We start from the raw sequence: 20,930 nt of genomic DNA on the forward strand, positions 1-20,930 counted from the left end.
CCTGAAATGAAGCCATGTCATGTCCTTGCCTGGTTCTGGGGTCCGAGCCTGAGGCAAGACCCAGGTTCTAGGTCCTTGTCCAGGCTCAGAGTCGAAGCCTTGCCTTGTAGTCCATGGTTCCTAGTCCTGGTCCAGCTTTCCCTAGCCCAAGTCGGCGTTCTTGTCCCTGCTCCTGGTCTGAATCCTGTCACGTCCCTACTCTAGTCAAGTCCTGTTCCTTGTACTTCAGTGTCTGTGTCTTGCATTTGGGTCTGTTCCCAGCACCTCATTGTGACAATAACCAATTTCTGCATTGTCTACAAAATTTGTAATTATGGGACCTCCATTTAGACAGAGCAGGATGAATGGAGGAAAGGGTATATTGATTCTGTGAGATGAAATAAAATTAGCTCATTAGAGTGTATAATGAAGGACTGAGTGACTGAACACTTCAAAAATTTTCAGCTAATTGAAAAGAGGCAGATTGATTGGAAGTTACCTGGCATTGAATTTCTTTGAAGAGTTTAGCTAACAGCAGGCAGGAGAATTTCCATTGTGGGTTATATGTGTAGTTTTGATACCTTTCATCAGAAAGCTGACTGCTGAAGCTCAAGGAAAATTATTGACCTGGTTGAGAATTAGACTGAGCAACGGGTAACAGTGGGTTGGGCTGATGGGCAGCCTTCCTTATTGGTAGGGTGATACTCATAGCATCCTGTAGAGATTTGCAGTAGTACTTTGACTATTCTCTATACTTGTATTCAAAAGAAATGTTGAGAATAAAAATCCAATGTCCAAGTCTTCTGATCAGACAAAGATACTAGCATTATAAGCAATATCACAAAGGCATTAAAAATTAAGAAAATGGACTAAACTGGGTCAAGTATATTTCTACAGAGAAAAATACAGCATCCATTTTAGATCTAAAATAGAACAATATTTTCTAAGTGTAAAGAAGCATAAATTAGTGGAGGTCCACAGTCTCATTGAAAGGTGGGATACTGCTAAACAGTATCTCTTTTGATGTTCCTAAGCACCATAGTGATGGGGTTACTTTGCAGGAAGAGAGAATGGACAGAATGGCCTCCTATTAAGAAAGTTATGGAACCCAGATGCATAAGCAGAAAGAAAACAGAAGTGACTGCAGATGCTGGAATTTGGAACAAGAATGAAACTGCTGGAGGAACTCCTTGACCCAAAGGATCAGCTTTCCATTTCCCTCCACAGATGCTGCCTGGCCTGCTGGTTTCCTCCTTTGATTTGTTGAGTCAAATAAATGTTGTTGCTCCATACAAAAATTTTATCTGTCAATAATAACTGTACAGAAACCATGAAATCTTGAAAATGCATATGATGTGAAAACAGAGATGCCTTTCTCCCTTATTAGGGAGAGAGAGCCTGTGGTATGTCAAACACCAGGTGAACAATGTAGTCTTTGGGGTAACTGCAAATCTGTGTCTTTACTGTTGCTTTGCTCACGCTTGAGCGCTCAGTGGTGGGTACCAATGTTTTTTTTTGCCGGTGGGAGCGGGGATTATTGCTTGCTTCTGCTTACGTGCAGGAGAGAAAGGGGGAGCTGGGGAAGGACTTTGGGGTTCTAACATTTGACTGTCATTCATTCTTTGGGTCACTCCTCTGTCTTCATGGATGGTTACAAAGAAAAAGCATTCCAGGATGTATATTGTATACATTTCTGACATCAAATTGTATCTTTGAACCTACCTTTGATTGTTGAAGATGGATGAACATAAGTTAAAACACCTTTTAATTTTGATTTGTCTATGTATTCTCTACCATAATCAGCTCAGAAAATCACAGGCTACCCTTATCTTTGCCAAAATGATATCATCTAATTTGCATTCTTTCAAAACATGCCACAAATGATGTGTCTTATCAGTCACAGCAGATACATTGGGGAAACATCAGGTTTGCAGACAAACAGTTATTCCGAAACTTAAAACAGCATATGGAAGAATGCAGCTGGAAAACAAACCAATTGATTTTCTTTGCAAATCTTTCTAATAAGCAATGCACAAATGTTTTTCAGAAAAGGGATTAAAAGCTTTATCTAAACCTATTATAATCTTGCATTAAAATTCCTAGCAAAATTATAATTGGCTTGCCATTTGTATCAGGTCAAAACTACAATTAACTGCTTCAGTCAAAGTGTCTGATCATTGTAGTCACGAAACTATTTGCCAGTAAGAAGAAACTTCAGGATGGGGGCTCACTTGAATAATGAATTAAAATGAAGGCAATGATTGAACTGAACTTGATTGATGACCCACACCCTTTATGTTGTGGGAGGTTTGAATGATTTTAGTTTACCATTAAGAAATGAATAAGAGATGAGCTAGATAAGTAACAGGAACTGCTAGATGAGTAAAGATTGGCTCTATTTGTCACATGTACATTGAAACATACAATGAAGTTTTGTGTTACTGACCAACACTATCCAAAGATGTGCTGGAGCCATCCCTCAAGTGTTGCCATGTTACACTTCCAGTGCCAACATAGCATGCCCACAACTAAACTAACCCTAACCCATATGCTTTTGAGGAACCAAAGGACCCAGAGGAAACATGCATGGTCACGGAGAAAGTACAAACTCCTTACAGTGAGTATCATGAATTAAACCCAAGTTGCTGCCACTGTAAAGTCTTACACTATTCATGACACTATTACTGAGTAATTTACAGTTCCAGTTTCCAAATCCACCCTTCACAAAAGGGAATTTACAAGGTCTAAATGCAGGACAGCTTCTCGGTGAAAAGCCATGAAACTCGGCGCCAAATATCAACCCTGAGTACATTTCTACGAGCTGCAGATAAATTCTTTCCAATAATTGTGGCATTTCAACCTTGAACAACTGAGAGAATTTCAGATTGGCCTATTTGGGGCCAAATGTTCAACTGATCTATTCTGAGTCATACAACTAGAATTTTTTCTAAAGTGGTTTCCTTTTTTCTGAAGATTTTTCATTGTATTTCTGTCCTGACAAAGGATAACTCATTAGCCATGGAGAATGTATATTTGGAGAATAACCTCTACAAATATAAATCCACTATACCCTAACGGTGAATAATATCTAATTTATTCAGCCATGTCCCAGTAGCCTAGTTAGGCCCCATTGGTTCACATTCTACATAATTCCAATAACAATTAAGATAACATTTGTAAGGTTAATTTCAACTCATGACATTCAATGATAACTTATGCACAATGTTCTGGACAAATTATCTTTTTAGTTTGTTGTGGTAAACTGCTGCTGACTCACAGCTACAGAGATCCAGATTTGATCCCAACAATATGTGGGGTCTTTACATCTAAGAACTTGGGAGACATTGCGTTCAATAGAAACACCCAGAGGAAATATGTTCAAGGGGGAGCTGTGCTACATGAGGACAACCTCCACTGTACCACAGAGAACAAGCAACAGCTGCAAAAGGGAAGACTGAACAACTAATAAACCCAACTAGTAATCACAGCCACCACTAAATATTGCTGACACTGCACCAGAATATGTGGATCCTGGAATGCCTCCACTTGAGATCCCCCCCAATAGAAAACCCCTTAGGAGAACATCATGCTTGCCTCAAATGATTGCACTACAACTACATTCTTCCTGTGACCACAGGGATTTCTCCCAAGTGCCTTGGTTTTCTTCTACATTCCAACAACATGCTGGATGGTTACTTGTTTTTACACAATGTAAATTACCATTCATGTAGGGAAGTAGGAAAAGAATTAAAGTGGAATTAATGAACATGAAAGTGAGAAAAGACTGGTTGTCCTTGTATCCAACTCGATGAAAGTATGCATAGAAGTAGATAAATTATATATAGGCCTTCATAAGGAGAGAATATGAGTTCAGGAACAGGGGTGTCTAACTGGAATTATTTAGGCCTTGATAAGTACAGTACATGGATCTTCTAATCCAAAGAAGAACATCCTTGATCCGGAGGCAGTGCAGTGAAGGTTGATCAGAGTGATTCCAGGGATGGCAGGAATGAAGTACAAGAAGAGATTGTGAAGATTAGACCAACGTATGCTAGAGTCTTGAAAATGAGAGTGAGTCTCAGTGAAATTTAGAAAATCCTCATAAGGTTGATATACAAAAATTCAAGAAAGATGGTGGAGAAGGAAGAGGGGGTCAAACAGTAGGGATACCAAGTAAGCCATTTAGGACAGAGCTTTTGGTAAATACCTTCACGCAATGAAAAATAGATATGTGCAATTCCCTCCCACAGAAAGCAGTTAAGGCCTTATCATTTAATATACTCTCAAGAAGGAGTGAGATTAAGTTTTAAAAGTTGAAGATATCAAGCGATGGGAAGAAAGTAGAAACAGGGTACCAATGAGGATGATCAGCCATAATCACATTCAATAGTTGAATGGACTTGAAGGACCAAATGGTTACTCCTACTCCAATATTCTATATAAAATTGAAAGGCTACAGGAAAATATGGTTTTGGGGCATGAGACTAATGGGATTCAACTTCTGGGAACCAACATGAAACCTTTGGCCCAAATGGCATCCTACTTTGTCATAATAATTGAAGTTAATTCTGGCAGCTAGAAAGCTAAGAAGATTAAAGGAGAAAGATGTAGACATGCTTTTATTTCATCCCATCTTACTTTTCTGACTGGTTGCATCATCGCCCGGTACATCAATTCAAATTCTGGGAATAGAAGAAGCTGCACAGTGTAGTGAACTCTGCCCAGTATATTGCAGATATATCTCTCCCCACCATCAATACTATCTACAGAAGGTGCTGCCTCAAGGAAGGAACATTCATCATCAAAGATCCTCTCTATCTGAGCTATGCCATCTTCTCGAGTCACCATAGAGCAGAAGGTACAGAAGCCTGAAGTCCTCACACCACTCGGTTCAACAACAGCTGCTTCCCTTCTATCATTTAGTTCTTAAACCAATGATAAAGCCCTAATCATTACAGTTTAGCAAAACTATGACCACCGTTGTACTAAAATCTACTGATTTTTTTGTTCTAGTTGTGTTCATCATGGAAAAATTGTGTTTGATTTAGGCCTAATTGTTTTTTTTTAATTTATATGATGCTATGTGCCTGCGATGCTACTGCAAGTAAGCTTTTCATTACATTGTGCATACGTACACTTGGGCATATGACAATAAACTCAACTTGGAGTTTACCACCTTTTGGCAAAGAAGGAGGTTGAGACAAAGATTGATTTATTTTTTGTTAAAGCAACAGTGTGAGTTTGCTTTCGAATGAGGGCACCCAAGACCTACAGATAAATATTGCTAATATGACAGGAAGAGATTAAAACTCTTATGGTATGATCTGCACCAAGAAGAATTCACAAGGAAGCTGACATTTCCCTTCAAGGTAATATGAGATAGACACATGCCAACAGAACACATTTTATCAACACAAGGCTGAAATGAAAAGTAATTACTGGGGATTAAATGTAATTACTATTGTACTGAAACCCATTCCCTTTTTAATATTACCAGCAATATATTGACAACATTGCTTGACTTTAAAGATTTATTCATTTGATAGATTTAATAAAGGTCATAGCACTTGTTCATGACTATTGATTGACCTCTATAATTATAAAATTCGGCCTGCATCGCAAATCTTCCAGCAATTTTGTGAAGAAAATTTCTTTCTGGATTTTAATTTTTAGAAGGCTCCATTTCAAAATACTGTTTCAAATTTATAAGAATGGTGCATCACTTATTAAGGCAAAAACAAAGGTTGCATATGAGATTTTGTATTTAACGTGGTTTGGCTGCACTTATATTCCAGACTTCATTAGCTTGTGTTATTTATCAGTGTATCAGTTTAGAAGAGGAGTGTAGCAACAGGCAGACAGAAAAGGCACTACTCACACATCAAAACGCAAATTCTGCTTCTCTTCAAAGAAGTAATCCAGGACAAACTTGCGCACAAAATCTGGATTCAACGTGTTTTCAATCACTTCAGTTCTTCCATACTGGGAAAGGAAAAGGGGAAAAAGGTGGTAAGAAGTTGGAGGAGAGTGATTTACCTGCAGAACATTAAAAACAAAGCCTTCTTCATATAACAGATTTAGCTTCTTGCAAATGGCAGATAATCCACAGCTCACAGGCTGAGACCGACTTCAATAAATATGGAAACAATGTGCTGTAATAGCTTCTTGATCACCATTCTGTCTTCGACATTGGGTTTTCCAGTTAGCACATTTGCCAGACTTTTCATTAAAGTGTTATGTTCTCTTCTGCTGGAGGCAGAGGGCAAATGCTGGAACCTGGAGCAGCAAACAATCTACTGGGAAAATTCAGCCGGTCAGGCAGCAAATGTGGAGGGAAACAGACATTCTACATTTTGAGTTGAGACCCTTTATTTGGGTTTGAGATGGACAGATGACCTTTTGGATGAGATCCTTCATCTGGATCGAATTTAGATAAAGGGACTCAACATTCCATTTCCCTTCTCAGATGCTGCCTGGCATGCTGAGCTCCTTCCACAGTCTAGCAACACACATAAAAGTTGCTGGTGAACGCAGCAGACCAGGCAGCATCTCTAGGAAGAGGTGCAGTCGACGTTTCAGGCCGAGACCCTTCGTCAGGACTAACTGAAGGAAGAGTGAGTAAGGGATTTGAAAGTTGGAGGGGGAGGGGGAGATCCAAAATGATAGGAGAAGACAGGAGGGGGAGGGATGGAGCCAAGAGCTGGACAGGTGATAGGCAAAAGGGATACGAGAGGATCATGGGACAGGAGGTCCGGGAAGAAAGACAAGGAGGTGCGGGAGGGACCCAGAGGATGGGCAAGGGGTATATTCAGAGGGACAGAGGGAGAAAAAGGAGAGTGAGAGAAAGAATGTGTGTATAAAAATAAGTTACAGATGGGGTACAAGGGGGAGGTGGGGCATTAGCGGAAGTTAGAGAAGTCGATGTTCATGCCATCAGGTTGGAGGCTACCCAGATGGAATATAAGGTGTTGTTCCTCCAACCTGAGTGTGGCTTCATCTTTACAGTAGAGAAGGCCATGGATAGACATGTCAGAATGGGAATGGGATGTGGAATTAAAATGTGTGGCCACTGGGAGATCCTGCTTTCTCTGGCGGACAGAGCGTAGATGTTCAGCAAAGCGGTCTCCCAGTCTGCGTCGGGTCTCGCCAATATATAAAAGGCCACATCGGGGGCACCGGACGCAGTATATCACCCCATTAAAATGTGTGGCCACTGGGAGATCCTGCTTTCTCTGGCAGACAGAGCGTAGATGTTCAGCAAAGCGATCTCCCAGTCTGCGTCAGGTCCTTCCACTGTCTGTTTGTCTTCTTTTGATGTTCCTTTATTTTCTTTTTCTGGGTCTTGAGTCCATCTCATCCAAAGGCTTGGGTGCTCTGCCATTGTCTACATGCCAATCACAGCATTATCATTCCTTTCCATACTAGTTGATAGTGACAAAGCCTCTCTGCTCAGACACCCCCACCTTTCCATCTGTCTTCTCTCCATCTCCACACCTGCCGAAGGGAATGGTTACCACTGCCTCATTCACACACAGCTCCAAGTTTCAATATTTCCATCACGTAGTATTTACTCTGAACTGGTTTCAAAATTAGTCAACACTTGCACTATAAACAAAATCGAGTTATTAAAGAGATCTGATAGCTGTCAGTTTTGATCTCTTCACCTACTAATTCCTATGTTCTCTTGCAACATCAATGGAGACCATTCTGCCTATCAAATCTCTGCTGGTTTTCATCTATTCCAGCAAGCCCATTCGACAAGTTACTTCACTGTGATCTATTGCAATTAATACACTCATCAATTTCTCTCTGAAAATCCTGCCACCCATCTGCAGAAAAGGTAATCTGCTGTAGCCAACTAACCTCCAGTAAGCCTTTGAGATGTATGAAGAAACAGGTGCATTCACAGGGAGGATGTACAGACACCTTACATGTGATGCTGGAATTGAACTCTGAACTCCGAAGCCCTGAGCTGTAATGGCATCACACTAACCACTACACTACTGTGGTGACAAATGGAGAATCCCTTTCACACAATTTCTTGCCAATTATTGTAACAGATTTATACTTTAAAAGTGCATTTGGTTCGATAGACAAGTAAAATGGTGAGGCTGGGATATCTCAAGCTCAGTATTGCCACAGGTGAGTATGTTCCTCTGAAGACCATCACCTTGTCATTGTGGAGAGGTCTGTGAGCTCCTGAGATCCCGAGACTGATGCCATCTGAGCTTAGCTCCTGTTAGGGCCACCCATGGCGGTAAGATCAAGGGGTAGGTTTCTGACCAACCGACACTGCTAAAGTGGAGCTGGCGGAAGATGATGACACATCACAATGGCAGTGAAGGAGGAGGAAGACTGCAGCAGTGAAGGGTCCCCAGGCGCCTTGCATTCCATGCCAGTGGATCCTGACCTGTCAAGGACCGTATGGTGACTGCCCATGTATCAGCCTTCCCACGTTAAAAAAAGCACACACAGGCATTCTCCACTAAAGGAATCCACATTCCCTTGGGATAACATTATACTCAACTTGAGTGAGCACATTACTACTACAACTATGCCAGCAATATAGAAATGCAATAGGAAGGTTGCATTAAAGTCTGGTATGGAACTACCAATGCCCAGGAACAGAAAAGTCCACAGAAAATGGTTGATGCAGCCCAGCTCAACCCTCTCCCCCAGTGAGCACATTTACATGGATCACTACCACAAGAAACCAGCATCCACAATTAGAGGACCACCACCATCCAGGCCATGCACTCTTCACACTACTACCACCTGGCAGGAGACACGTAACCCTTAGGTCCCACACCACCAGGTCCAGAGATAGTTATTACCTTACAACCATCAGGTTCCTGAACTGACGTGGATAATTTCACTCACCTCAACTCCGAATTGATTCCACTGTCGACAGACTCACTTTCAAGGACTCTACAATTCATATTTACAGTATATTTTTTGTGTATAAATTGTTTTCGTTTACACATTGGTTGTTTGTTACTCTTTGCTTGGGTATAGTTTTTCATAAATTCTATTGTGTCTCTTTACTTTTACTGCAAATACCTGCAGGAAAATGAATCTCATATATGTATGTTGACAAGAAATTTTATTTCACTTTGAATATAGGGCAAAGAACCCATCAGAAGTTGCATAGAGAAGTGCTCTGGTAATTTTGGGAGAAAAAGTGGCAGGAGCGTACAGCAGATCCTACGAACAAAGGTAAGTGACAGAATGGCATATGGGATAGAGGAGGAAGTGTGTGAGCTAAAGGGAGCAAGTTATTAATTTTAGACAAACAACAATTTAGGGAGCATCAGCTTCTCTTCACTGTTATGTCCAATAAGGTAGAACAAGCACAGTAATCCAAACACTATTTTTGAAATTACTGAACATTAATGAGTGACATGAGTGGTCTACACCACTTTGTCCTCTTCTTTCTTTCCCAAAAGTGCTCACTCATGCACTTAATGAAACCCAATTTGCTATTTTTCCAAACACTGCATTTTTGTAAGAGCATTTTCTGATCTTTAGAGATGACCTCTGTCTATCTCTCCCCCTCCCATTTTGCTCTGTCATGCATCACCTTAGTTGTCTAATTTTGCGAGGTTCTCAACAAGGTTGCTAAAAGCTCTCAGTACCAATTAAACAGATAGCAGTGGCTTCCAGTAAGAGGCAGGACTGGCAGTGATTGGGGAAATTAGCTTCATATCTCAGCAATATAGTTACAGAGAGCTGCTGAGTGCTGGTGGTCTACCTGTATTCTGCTTCATGGTCACCACCAACATTCTGTGTGTGGGAGAGCACAAGTGACCTCAACAATGACTCATCAACTAGCTTGTGTATACACTCAGTAGCCACTTTATTAGGTAGAAGAGGTACTTAATAATGTGAGCACCAAGTATATTTCTGTGATGCTCATGGTCTTCAGCTGCTGAAGCCCATCTACTTCAAGGTTTGACATGTTGTGCATTTAGGGATGCTCTGCACACCACCGGAGTAACTAACGCATGATTAGTTGAGTTACTTTCGCCCTCCTGTCAGCTTGAGCCAGTCTGGACACTCTTCTCTGACCTCTTTCATTAACAAGGCATTATCACCCACACAACTGCCACTCACTGGATCTTTGTTGGCTTTTTACAATTCTAAACCCTAGAGCCATGGACTCCGAACATTAACTGAGGGATCGGTAGACCCCAGGATGGGAACCATTGCTCTAGAGACTGTTGTGTGTGAAAATCCCCGAAGAACAGCAGTTCCTGTGATACTCAAACCATTTTGTTTGACACCAACAATCATTCCATGGTCAAAGTCACTTAGATCACATTTCTTCCCCACTTTGATGTTTGGTATGAACGAAAACTGAACTTCTTGACCATGTCTGCATGCTTTTATGCTTTGAGTTGCTGCCACATGATTGGCTGATTAGATCTTTTCATTAAAGAGCAGGAGTACAGGTATACCTAATAAAGTGGCCACTGAATGTAAATGCTGGCTTTAGCAACAATAATATGTACATTTATGTATCACTTCACCATGGCTCAACTACGCAGTACTACCCCACAGAATGCAGATCCACTCTTACCTGCCTTTTACTCTTTATCTGAAAAAACATTTTGATACTGTCTTTTATATATTAGCTGGCTTACCTTCATATTTCCTCTTTTCTCTCCTCATGGCATTTTTTTAGTTGCCTTCTGTTGGTTTTCAAAAGCCTTCCAATCCCCAAAGTTCTCACTAATTTTTGCCCTCTCTTTTGCTATTATGCTGCCCTTCATTTCCTTGTCAGCCACGGTTGCCTCATCCTCATTTAGAATATTTCTTCTTCTTTGGGATATATCTGTCCTGGACCTACTGAACTGCTCCCAAGATCTCTAGCCATTGCTGCTCTGCTGTCATCCCTGCTAGTGTCCACTTCCAAAGAACTTTGGCCAGCTCCTCACTCATGCCTCTGTAATTCCCTTTACTCCACTGTAATACTGATACATCTGACTTTATCTTCTCCCTCTCAAACTGTAGGGTGAATTCCATTGTATTATGATCACTGTCTCCTGAGGGTTCCTTTACCTCCTGCTCCCAAATTAAGTCCAGTTTATTACATAGCACACAGTTCAGAATTGGCTTTTCCCTAGTGGGCTCAAATTCAGGCTGCTATAAAAAGCAATCTTGTAGGCATTCTACAAATTCTCTCTCTTGGGATCCAGTATCTACCTGATTTTCCCAATGAATCTGCATATTGAAATCTCCCATGACTATTGTAACATTGCCCTTTTTACATGCCTCTTCTATCTCCTTTTGTAATTTGTATCCCACTTCCTGGCTACTGTTCAGAGGCCTGTATGTAACTCACAGCAGGATCCAAAGGTTCAAAAAATGGTTCAAAGGTTCACTTATTATCAAAGTATACAACTTTGAAGTTCTTCTCCTCCAGGTAGCCATGAAATCAAGAAGGAAAAGAAAGCCAGCATGACCAGTAACCCCCAAATAAACCCTCCCCATGCAAAAAAAATGAACAAAAACAGAACAGGCATATCAACCCCCAAATCCACCATCCTCCCCCCGCACAAAATACAAACAAGGAAGATCAGGCAAAAAGCACAGAATATAAAAAACTATAAGACTGAGTAAAGTCTATAGTCCAAATTCATATTCTCCGCTCTCTGGTAGCAGAGTGATCTCCAGCAGTCAAAAGGCAGGCAGCTGATATTCACTCGATGTTTCAGTCTCCCTCACTGCTTTAATCAGTGCACAACAGAAGCTTTAATCAGCGAAATGGAGTCGTGCATCATCTTGCGGCCCGCCCACAGCCTACTCGCCATGAGGTTCACACATGCTGCCTCCCTTTTCACCTTTGCAGTTTCTTAACCCTACCCACTTGAATCCTGCATCTTCTGATCCTATGTCACCTCTTTCTAAGGATCTGATTTCATTTTTTACTAACAGAGCCACACCACTCCTCTGTGTACCTGCCTGTCCTTTTGATACAATGTGTCCACTTGCACATTAAGCTCCCAACTATGATCTTCTTTCAGCCACAACTCAGTGATGCCTACAATGTCATACTTGCCAATCTAACTGTGCTATAAGATCATCTACCTTATTCTGTATGCTGTGTGCATTCAAATATAACACCTTCAGTCCTGTATTCATCACCTTTTTCAATTTTGCCCCCATCTTACACTTTAACTTACCCCATAAACTGAAAAATTGCTCCATCATCTGCCTATCTTTCCCTAGTTTCACTACACAGTGCATCTACTTGTATACCAAGTACCCCATCCTCAGCCCTATCACTCCATTTCCCATCCCACTGCCAAACTAGTTTAAACATTCCCTGACCAAGGGGAGTGCCTACAGGTACACGTGTTACCTGTGGATAATAGTTTTACAACAAATATGAAGGTTATGTAAAAATACTCTAAATATCTAGCTTACAGAAAAAGATGGCTGAATGAATGAATGTGATGCAAAAAAGGTAAATCAAAGCATATATGCATTCCTCCAATTTATGGCCAAAGCAGCAGCCATATTGATTCTATGATTGTAATCCAATAGGACATCGCCACCAACTGGCAAGCCTTGGATTTACATCACCATTTCCCACATAAAGTGAGACAGAGATACAAGCACTGTGGATACTGAAATCTGGAGCAAAAATACACTACTGGAAGAGTTCAGCAAGTCAAAGAGTGAAAGTTGGTTTGACTCAAAGCATTGGCCGTTCCTTTCATCCACAAGTGATGCTTTGACCCACTGAGCTTTTCCAAGTTTGTGTTTTATTCCACGTGAAATGGAAGGTTAGGGGTTGAGGGATAGGGTTCCAAGTTTCGCCTTCATGAATTCTGTCAGCTCTTCTACAAGAGGAATGACATTTCAGGAAGGTTAAAGCCAACATTACGGCCATTTTTCATACAGGCATTCTCTGCAGGAGAGGCCTGTAGTCATGGCACGGGAAGATGAATGTGAAAAATCTGGTTGGATGTTCAATATGCAAAGACATACACTCAGTGGCTATTCTATTAGTACACCTATACACCTGCTCATTAACGCAAATATCTAATCAGCTAATCATGTGGCAGGAGTCCAATGCATAAAAGCATGCAGGCATGGTCAAGAGGTTCAGTTTTTGTTCATGTCAAACATCAGAAAGAGGAAGAAATGTGATCTAAGTAACTTTGACTGTGGAATGATTGTTGATGCCAGATGGAGGGGCTTGAGTACCTCAGAAGCTGCTGATCTCCTAGGATTTTCACGCACAACAGTCTCTAGGGTTTACAAAGAATGGTGCAAAAAACCAATAAAACATGCAGTGAGTGGAGTTCTGTGGACAAAAATGCCTCGTTAATGAGAGGAGTTGAAGGAAAATAGCCAGACCGTTTCAAGCTGACAGGAATGCTACAGTACATCAAATGAACACATGTTAAAACACCAGTGTGCAGAAGAGCATCTCTGAATGCTAAACACATTGAACCTTAAAGTGGATGGACTACAGCAGCAGAAGATCATGAACGTACTCTCTGTGGCCACTCTGTTAGGTACAGAGGGTACCTAATCAAGTGATGGCTGAATGTACAACTGGTAACAGCATTCTGTTCATATAGACCAAAGCATAACACAGAGCAGTACGATAAAACAAGGTAAAACAAAATAGCAATGCAGAATAAAACGTCACAACTACAGAGAAAGTGCAGTGCAGGTAAACAATAATGTGCAAGATCATAACAAGGTAGATTGTGAGGTCAAGAATCCATCTAATCATGGTAGGGAACCATTTAATAGTCATGTACAGCAGAGTAAAAATAGTCCTTGAGCCAGGTGATGTGTGTCTTCTGCCTGATGGAAGAGGGGAGAAGAGAGGTATATCTGGGCCAGGTGGAGTCTTTAATTATGCTGCCTGCTTTAATGAGGCAGTGAATGGTATAGACATACGATAGGGAGACGGTGAGTGGTATAGACGTGTGATAGGGAGACAGTGAGTGGTATAGACGTGTGATAGGGAGACAGTGAGTGGTATAGACGTGCGATAGGGAGACGGTGAGTGGTATAGACGTGCGATAGGGAGACGGTGAGTGGTATAGACGTGCGATAGGGAGACGGTGAGTGGTATAGACGTGCGATAGGGAGACAAAAGAGATGCTGGAATCTGTAGGAACTCAGAGATCAGACAGCAACTATGGAGAGGTCTTGATCCAAAACACTGACTGTCCATTTCCTTCCATAGATGTTGCCTGACCCACTGAATTCTTCCAGCACTTTCTGTGTTGCACTAGCATGTGATCAATTACTAAAACTGGTCTTCACACCCTGTTTTTACACCCATCTCTACACTCACTGGGAAGCAGCAATATGGTACTGAGTTTAGTCATTATGGTTGCAATGAGCAATCTCTAGATTGCTTCCTGTGCCTCTGGCCAGTGAGGGTCAGAAAAGAATGATTTGGCAGGTGAATGCATGGCTGGGAAACTGGTGCAGGGGTTATGGTTTCAGATTTCTGGATCATTGGGATCTCTTCTGGGGGAATGTATGGCCTGTACAAAAGGAACGAGTTATACCCGAACCCTAGGGGGACCAATATCCTTGCAGGCAGGATTGCCAGAGTTGTTGGGGAGGGTTTGGCAGGAGGATAGAAACCAGACTGATAGGGCTGAGGATAGGGCTGTTGGTTTACAAGCAGATGCAGTGTGCAGTGAAATTGTCAGCAAGGACAGGCAGATGATAGGGCAGAATTGAAGTCAATGGATGAGTTCAGGTATAACAGGGCGAAAATAGAAAAGAGTGATAGATACAGGACTGAAGCTATTCCATTTGAATGTGCACAGTATATGGAATAAGGTAGATGACCTTGCAGCACAGTTAGAGATTGGCAGGTATGCCACTGTGAGTCATGGCTGAAAGAAGATCATAGTTGGGAGCTTAACATCCAAGGATAGACAATGTATTGAAAGGACAGGCAGGTAGGCAGAGGGGTGGTGTGGCTCTGTTAGCAAAAAAGTGAAATCAAATCCTTAGAAAGAGGTGACATAGGATCGGAAGATGTAGAATTCTTGTGGGTTGACTTAAGAAGCTACAAGTGTAAAAAGACCCTGATGGGAATAATATAAATGGCCATTAAACATTAGCCAGGATGTACAGTACAAATCACAACGGGAGATAGAAAAGGCAAGTCAAAAGGGTAATTTTACAATGGTCATAAGGAATTTCAATATGCAGATAGATTGGGAAAATTAGGTTAGAGCTGGATCCCAGGAGAGACAATTTGTAGAATGCCGACAAGATTGCTTTTTAGAGCAGCTTGTGGTTGAGTCCATTAGGGGATCAGCTATTCTGTACTGTGTGTTGTGAAATTAACCAGATTTGATTACAGAGCTTAAGATAAAGGAGCTCTTTGGAAATAGTAATTATAATATGATAGAATTCACCCGGCAATTTAAAAGGGAGAAGCTAATGACAGTTGTATTAGTATTACAGTTAAGGAAAATTACAGAGGCATGAGAGAGGAGCTGGCTAATGTTGATTGGAAGGGGACACTAGCAGAGATGATGGCAGCACAGCAAAGTCTCGAGATTCAGGTAGCAATCTGTAAAGTGCAGGATAGATACTTCCCAAGGAAGAAGTATCCTAAAGGGAGGATGAGGCCACTGCAGCTGACAAAGAAAGGCAAAGAAAACGTAAAGAATTAGAGCAAAAATAAGTGGGAAGTTAGAGGATTAGGAAATTTCTAAAAACCAAAAGAAGGCAACTAAAATAGCCACTAAGGGGGAAGAAGATAAATTATGAAGGTAAACTAGCCATTAATATCAAAGAGGGTACCAAAAGATTTTTTTCAGGTATATAAAGAGTAAAAGAGGCAGGAATAGATATTACACTAGTGGGTAATGATACAAAGGTGGTAGTAATGGGGAAACAAGGAAAGAGTGGATGAATTGAATATGTATTTGCTTCAGTCTTCACTGTGGAAGACACTAGCAGTATATTGGAATTTCAGGAGTGTCAAAGGCAGAAGTGAGTGCAATTGTTATTACTAGGGAGAAGGTGCTTGGGAAACCTGAAGGTCTGAAAGAAGGTAAGTCACCTGGACCAGATGCACTACATCCCAAGGTCCAGAACAGGTGCTGAAGAGATTGTGGAGGGATCAATAATGATCTTTCAAAAATCACTAGATTATACCTTGGATCCAGAGGACTGGAAAATTGCAAATGTCACTCCACTCTTCAAGAAAGGAGGGAGGCAGAAGAGAGGAAATCATAGGCCAGTTAATCCGACCTCAGTGCTTGGAGTCAATTATTAAAGATGTGGTTTCAGGATGCTTGGTGGCACATGATAAAATAGGACAAGTCAGCATGGTTTCCTTAAGGCAGGAGTTCCCAACTTGGAATCCACAGACCCCTCAGGTAACGGTAGGGGTCCAGGGTATAAAAAGTCTTGGGAACCCCTCTCTTAAGCGAAAATCTTGCCTGACAAATCTATTTGAATTCTTTGAGGAAATAACAAGCAGGATAGATAAAGGAAAATCGGTGAATGTTGTGTACTTCGATTTTCAGAAGGCTTTTGACAAGGTACCACACATGAGGCAGATTAACAAGATAAGAGCCCATGGTATTACAGGCATGGATAAGAGCTGATTGGCAGGAGGTAAAGAGTAGGAATAAAGGGAGCCTTTTCTTATTGGCTGCTAGTACTGATGCTTTGCGGGGTCAGTATTAGGACCTCTTCTTTTTAACTTGTATATCAATGATTTGGATAATGGAATAGATACTTTGTGGCCAAGTTTGCAGACAATACTAAGATGGATGGAGGAACAGGTAGTGTTGAAAAAGCATGAAGGCTACAGAAGGTCTTAGACAGATTAGGAGAATGGGCAAAGAAGTGGCAGATGGAATACAGTGTCAGGAAGTGTTTGGTCATGCCCTTTGGTAAAGGAATAAAAGCATAGAGTATATTCTAAACTTGGAGAAAATTTAAAAATCCAAGATGCAAATGAACCTGGGAGCCCTCGTACAGAAATTACTAAATTTTAATATGCAGGTTGATCGGTGCTGAGTAAGGCAAATGTAATGTTAGCATTCATTTTGAGAGGATTAGAATATAAGAGAAAGGATGTCATGCTGAGGCTCTATAAGGCATTGTCAGACCACACATATAATTCTGTTCTACATCTACGTCAACTATACAATGGAGGGCATCCTCTGCAGTTAGTGCACCAAGTAACAGAACATCCTCCTTTGCATAGCCTGTTTGCAGATTTACCGAATGAGAAGAGATTGAATAGACTTCTCTGGAATTCCAAAGAATACAAGATCTCAGAACCCGAATCAGATTTATCATCATTGACATATGTTATCAAAATTGCTGTTTTGTGGCAGTGGTACAGTGCAAAACATTAAAATTACTATAAGTAAAAAAAAAAATTCAAAACATAGAAACGGAAAACCTACAGCACAATACAAGCCCTTCGGCCCACAATGTGGTGCCAAACACATACTTACTTTAGAAATTACCTAGGGTTACACATAGTCCTCTATTTTTCTAAGCAATACGTACCTATCCAAGAGTCTCTTAAAAGACTCAATTTTATCCGCCTCCACCACCATCGCCAGCTGCCCATTCCACACACTCACCACTCTCTGCACGAAAAACTTGCCCTCACACCTGCTCCAAAAGAGGTCTCAATGATCCAGAAATCTGAATCCCTGCCCCCTGCTCCAAATCCCTCTGTCATGAATTTATCCTCCACCTTATTCTATTCCTATACTCACTGTCAGCTCCTTAGGGACATGTTAGGGAATTGGAGACGCAGCTCGATGATCTTCGTCTGGTCAGGGAGAGTGAAGAGGTGATAGATAGGAGCTATAGGCAGGTAGTCACACCGGGGCCTCAGGAGACAGGTAAATGTGGAGCAGTCAGGAGAGGGAAGGGCAGGAGTCAGATGGTAGACAGTACCCCTGCGGTTGTCCCCTTTAACAAGAAGTACTCCTGTTTGAGTACTGTGGGGGGGGGGGGGAACAGCCTACCTGGGGGAAGCAACAGTGGCTGAGCCTCTGGCACAGAGTCTGGCCCTGTGGCTCAGAAGGGTAGGGAAAGGAAGAGGATGGCAGCAGTGATAGACGACTCTATAGTTAGTTATGCAATTCTGTGGACGCAGGAAAGAAGCACGGATGGTAGTTTGCCTCCCAGGTGCCAGGGCGCAGGATGTTTCTGATCATGTCCATGATATCCTGAAGTAGGAAGGAGAAGAGCTAGAGGTTGTGGTACATATTGGTACCAACGACATAGGTAGGAAAAGGGAGGAGGCCCTGAAAGCAGTCTACAGGGAGTTAGGAAGGAAGTTGAGAAGCAGGACCTCAAAGGTAGTCATCTCGGGGTTACTGCTTATGCCACTTGACAGTGAGTCTAGGAATAGAGTGAAGTAGAGGATAAATGTGTGGCTGAGGGATTGGAGCAAGGGGCAGGGATTAAGATTTCTGGATAATTGGGACCTCTTTTGGACAGGTGTGACCTGTACAAAAAGGACGGGTTGCACTTGAATCCCAGGGAGACCAATATTTTGGCAGGGAGGTTTGCTAAGGCTATTGGGGAGAGTTTAAACTAGAATTTTCGGGGGGTGGGAACTGAACTGAAGAGACGAAGAGGCAGTTGGCTCACAAATAGAGAAAGCTTGGAGACACTGCGAAAGGGAGGATAGGCAGGTGATAGAGAAAGGACACACTCAGACTGATATTTTGACATGTGTCTATTTTAATGCAAGGAGTATTATGAACAAAACAGATGAGCTTAGAGCGTGGATCAGTACTTGGATCTATGAGGTTGTGACCACTACAGAGACTTGGATGGCTCAGGGGCAGGAATGGTTACTTCAAGTGCCAGGCTTTAGATGTTTCAGAAAGGACAGGGAGAGAGGCAAAAAAGGTGGGGGTGTGGCACTGCTAACAGAGATAGTGTCACAGCTGCAGAAAAGGAGGAAGTCATGGAGGGATTGTCTGAGGAGTCTCTGTGGGTGGAAGTTAGGAACAGGAAGGAATCAATAACTTTTCTGGGTGTTTTTATAGACCACCCAATAGTAACAGAGACACCGAGGAGCAGATAGGGAGACAGAGTCTGGAAAGGAGTAATAATAACAGGGTTGTCATGGTGGGAGATTTTAATTTTGCAAATATCCATTGGCATCTCCCTAGAGCGAGGGATTTAGATGGGGTGGAGTTTGTTAGGTGTGTTCAGGAAGGTTTCTTGACACAATATATAGATAAGCCTACAAGAGGAGAGGCGGTACTTGATCTGGTATTGGGAAATAAACCTGAGTAGGTGTCAGATCTCTCAGTGGGACAGCATTTTGGAGATAGCGATCACAATTCGATCTCCTTTACCATAGCGTTGGAGAGGGATAGGAACAGACAGGTTAGGAAAGCATTTATTTGGAGTAAGCAGAAATATGAGGCTATCAGGCAGGAACTTGGAAGCATAAATTGGAAACAGATGTTCTCAGGGAAACGCACAGAAGAAATGTGGCAAATGTTCAGGAGGTATTTGCGTGGAGTTCTGCATAGGTACGTTCCAATGAGGCAGGGAAAGGATGGTAGGGTACAGGAACCCTGGTGTAAAAAGGTTGTTGTAAATCTAGTCAAGAAGAAAAGAAAAGCTTACGAATGGTTAAAAAAAAAACTAGGTAATGATAGAGATCTAGAAGATTATAAGGCTAGCAGGAAGCAACTTAAGAATGAAACTAGGAGAGCTAGAAGGTTTTGGTTGACACCTGTGCTGATGGAGTTTGTGAAGGAGATGTTGTTGCCATTTTGAATTGACTAGGTGAGGAAATCGAGGATTCAATTGCACTTGGAGGAACTGAGGCCAAGATCTTGAAGCTTATTGATGGGATGATGGTATTGAATGCTGAGCTATAGTTGATAGAGGTGCATGCATTTTGCTGTCTAGATGTCCCAGGGTCAGGTGAAGAGCCAATGAACTGGCATCTGTGGTAGGCAAATTGGAGTGGATCCATGTCACTTCTCATGCAGGAGTTGATATGTTTCATCACTAACCCCTCTAAGCACATCATCACAGAGAATAAAAGTGTTACTGGATGATAGCCATTGAGACAGGCTAGCACACTCTTCTTGGGCACCAGTATAACTGAAGCATGTTTGAAGCAGGTGGGTCCTCCGGATTCCTGAAACAAGAGGTTAAAGATCTTGGTGAATACTCCAGTCAGCTGATCAGCACAAGCCTTTAGTTCACCACCAGGTACTGGGCTGGATGCTTTCGGTGGGTTCACCACCTGAAGGATTCTCTCACGTCAGCCTCAGAGACTGATGTCACAGGATCACTGGGGGCTCATGATGGTTCCTCCAAGTTTTGATGGTCAGAGCATGGCATTGAGCTCATCAGGAAGTGAAACCTTGACGCCACCTATGTTGCTTTGTTTCACTCTGTAATATGTACTAGCATTCCAACCCTTCACAGCTGTCGAGTATCATTCAGTGATTCAAGTTTAATCCGGAATTACCACTTCACCCGTGAGATAGCTTTCTGGAGATCATACCTGGATCTCGTGTAACTTGCTTGGTTGCCAGGCTTGATTATCTCTGATCTGGCTCTCAGCAGACTGCAGATGTCCCGGTCCATCCAGGGCTAGTAGCCAGGGAAGATTTTGAATGATTTTGAATGATCTTGTATTGAAACATCTACAGCTGTTTTAATAAAGTCCATGACAACCACTCATTCAGATCCACAGATCAGTCCTTGAACATGGCCCAGTCCACTGACTTGAAGCAATCCTACAGCCACTCCTCTGCCCCCTGCAACCACCCCTTTATTGTCCTCATCACTGGAACCTTGCTCCTTAGCCTGTGTGACCAGTGATCAGGTTTCCCAAAATGCGGTCTGGGCATGGAATGGTAGGCACTCCTTATCGCAATATAGCAATAGTCTAGTGTGCTGAGACCTCTGGTGCTACATGTTTAATT

At 42.0% G+C, this 20,930-nt stretch overlaps 1 protein-coding gene across 1 annotated transcript in view; it reads right to left on the reverse strand.

Annotated features, from left to right (window-relative positions):
* Positions 1-20,930, reverse strand: part of LOC140210888 (copine-9-like) — a 562,459-nt gene that overhangs the window by 321,393 nt on the left and 220,136 nt on the right. The window contains exon 4 of the mRNA XM_072280144.1: positions 5,858-5,961. Within this exon, the coding sequence (XP_072136245.1) occupies positions 5,858-5,961 (104 nt within the window). The remainder of the gene's footprint in view (positions 1-5,857; positions 5,962-20,930) is intronic.

Source organism: Mobula birostris, chromosome 16, assembly GCF_030028105.1.
Source record: "Mobula birostris isolate sMobBir1 chromosome 16, sMobBir1.hap1, whole genome shotgun sequence".
NCBI lineage: Eukaryota > Metazoa > Chordata > Chondrichthyes > Myliobatiformes > Myliobatidae > Mobula > Mobula birostris.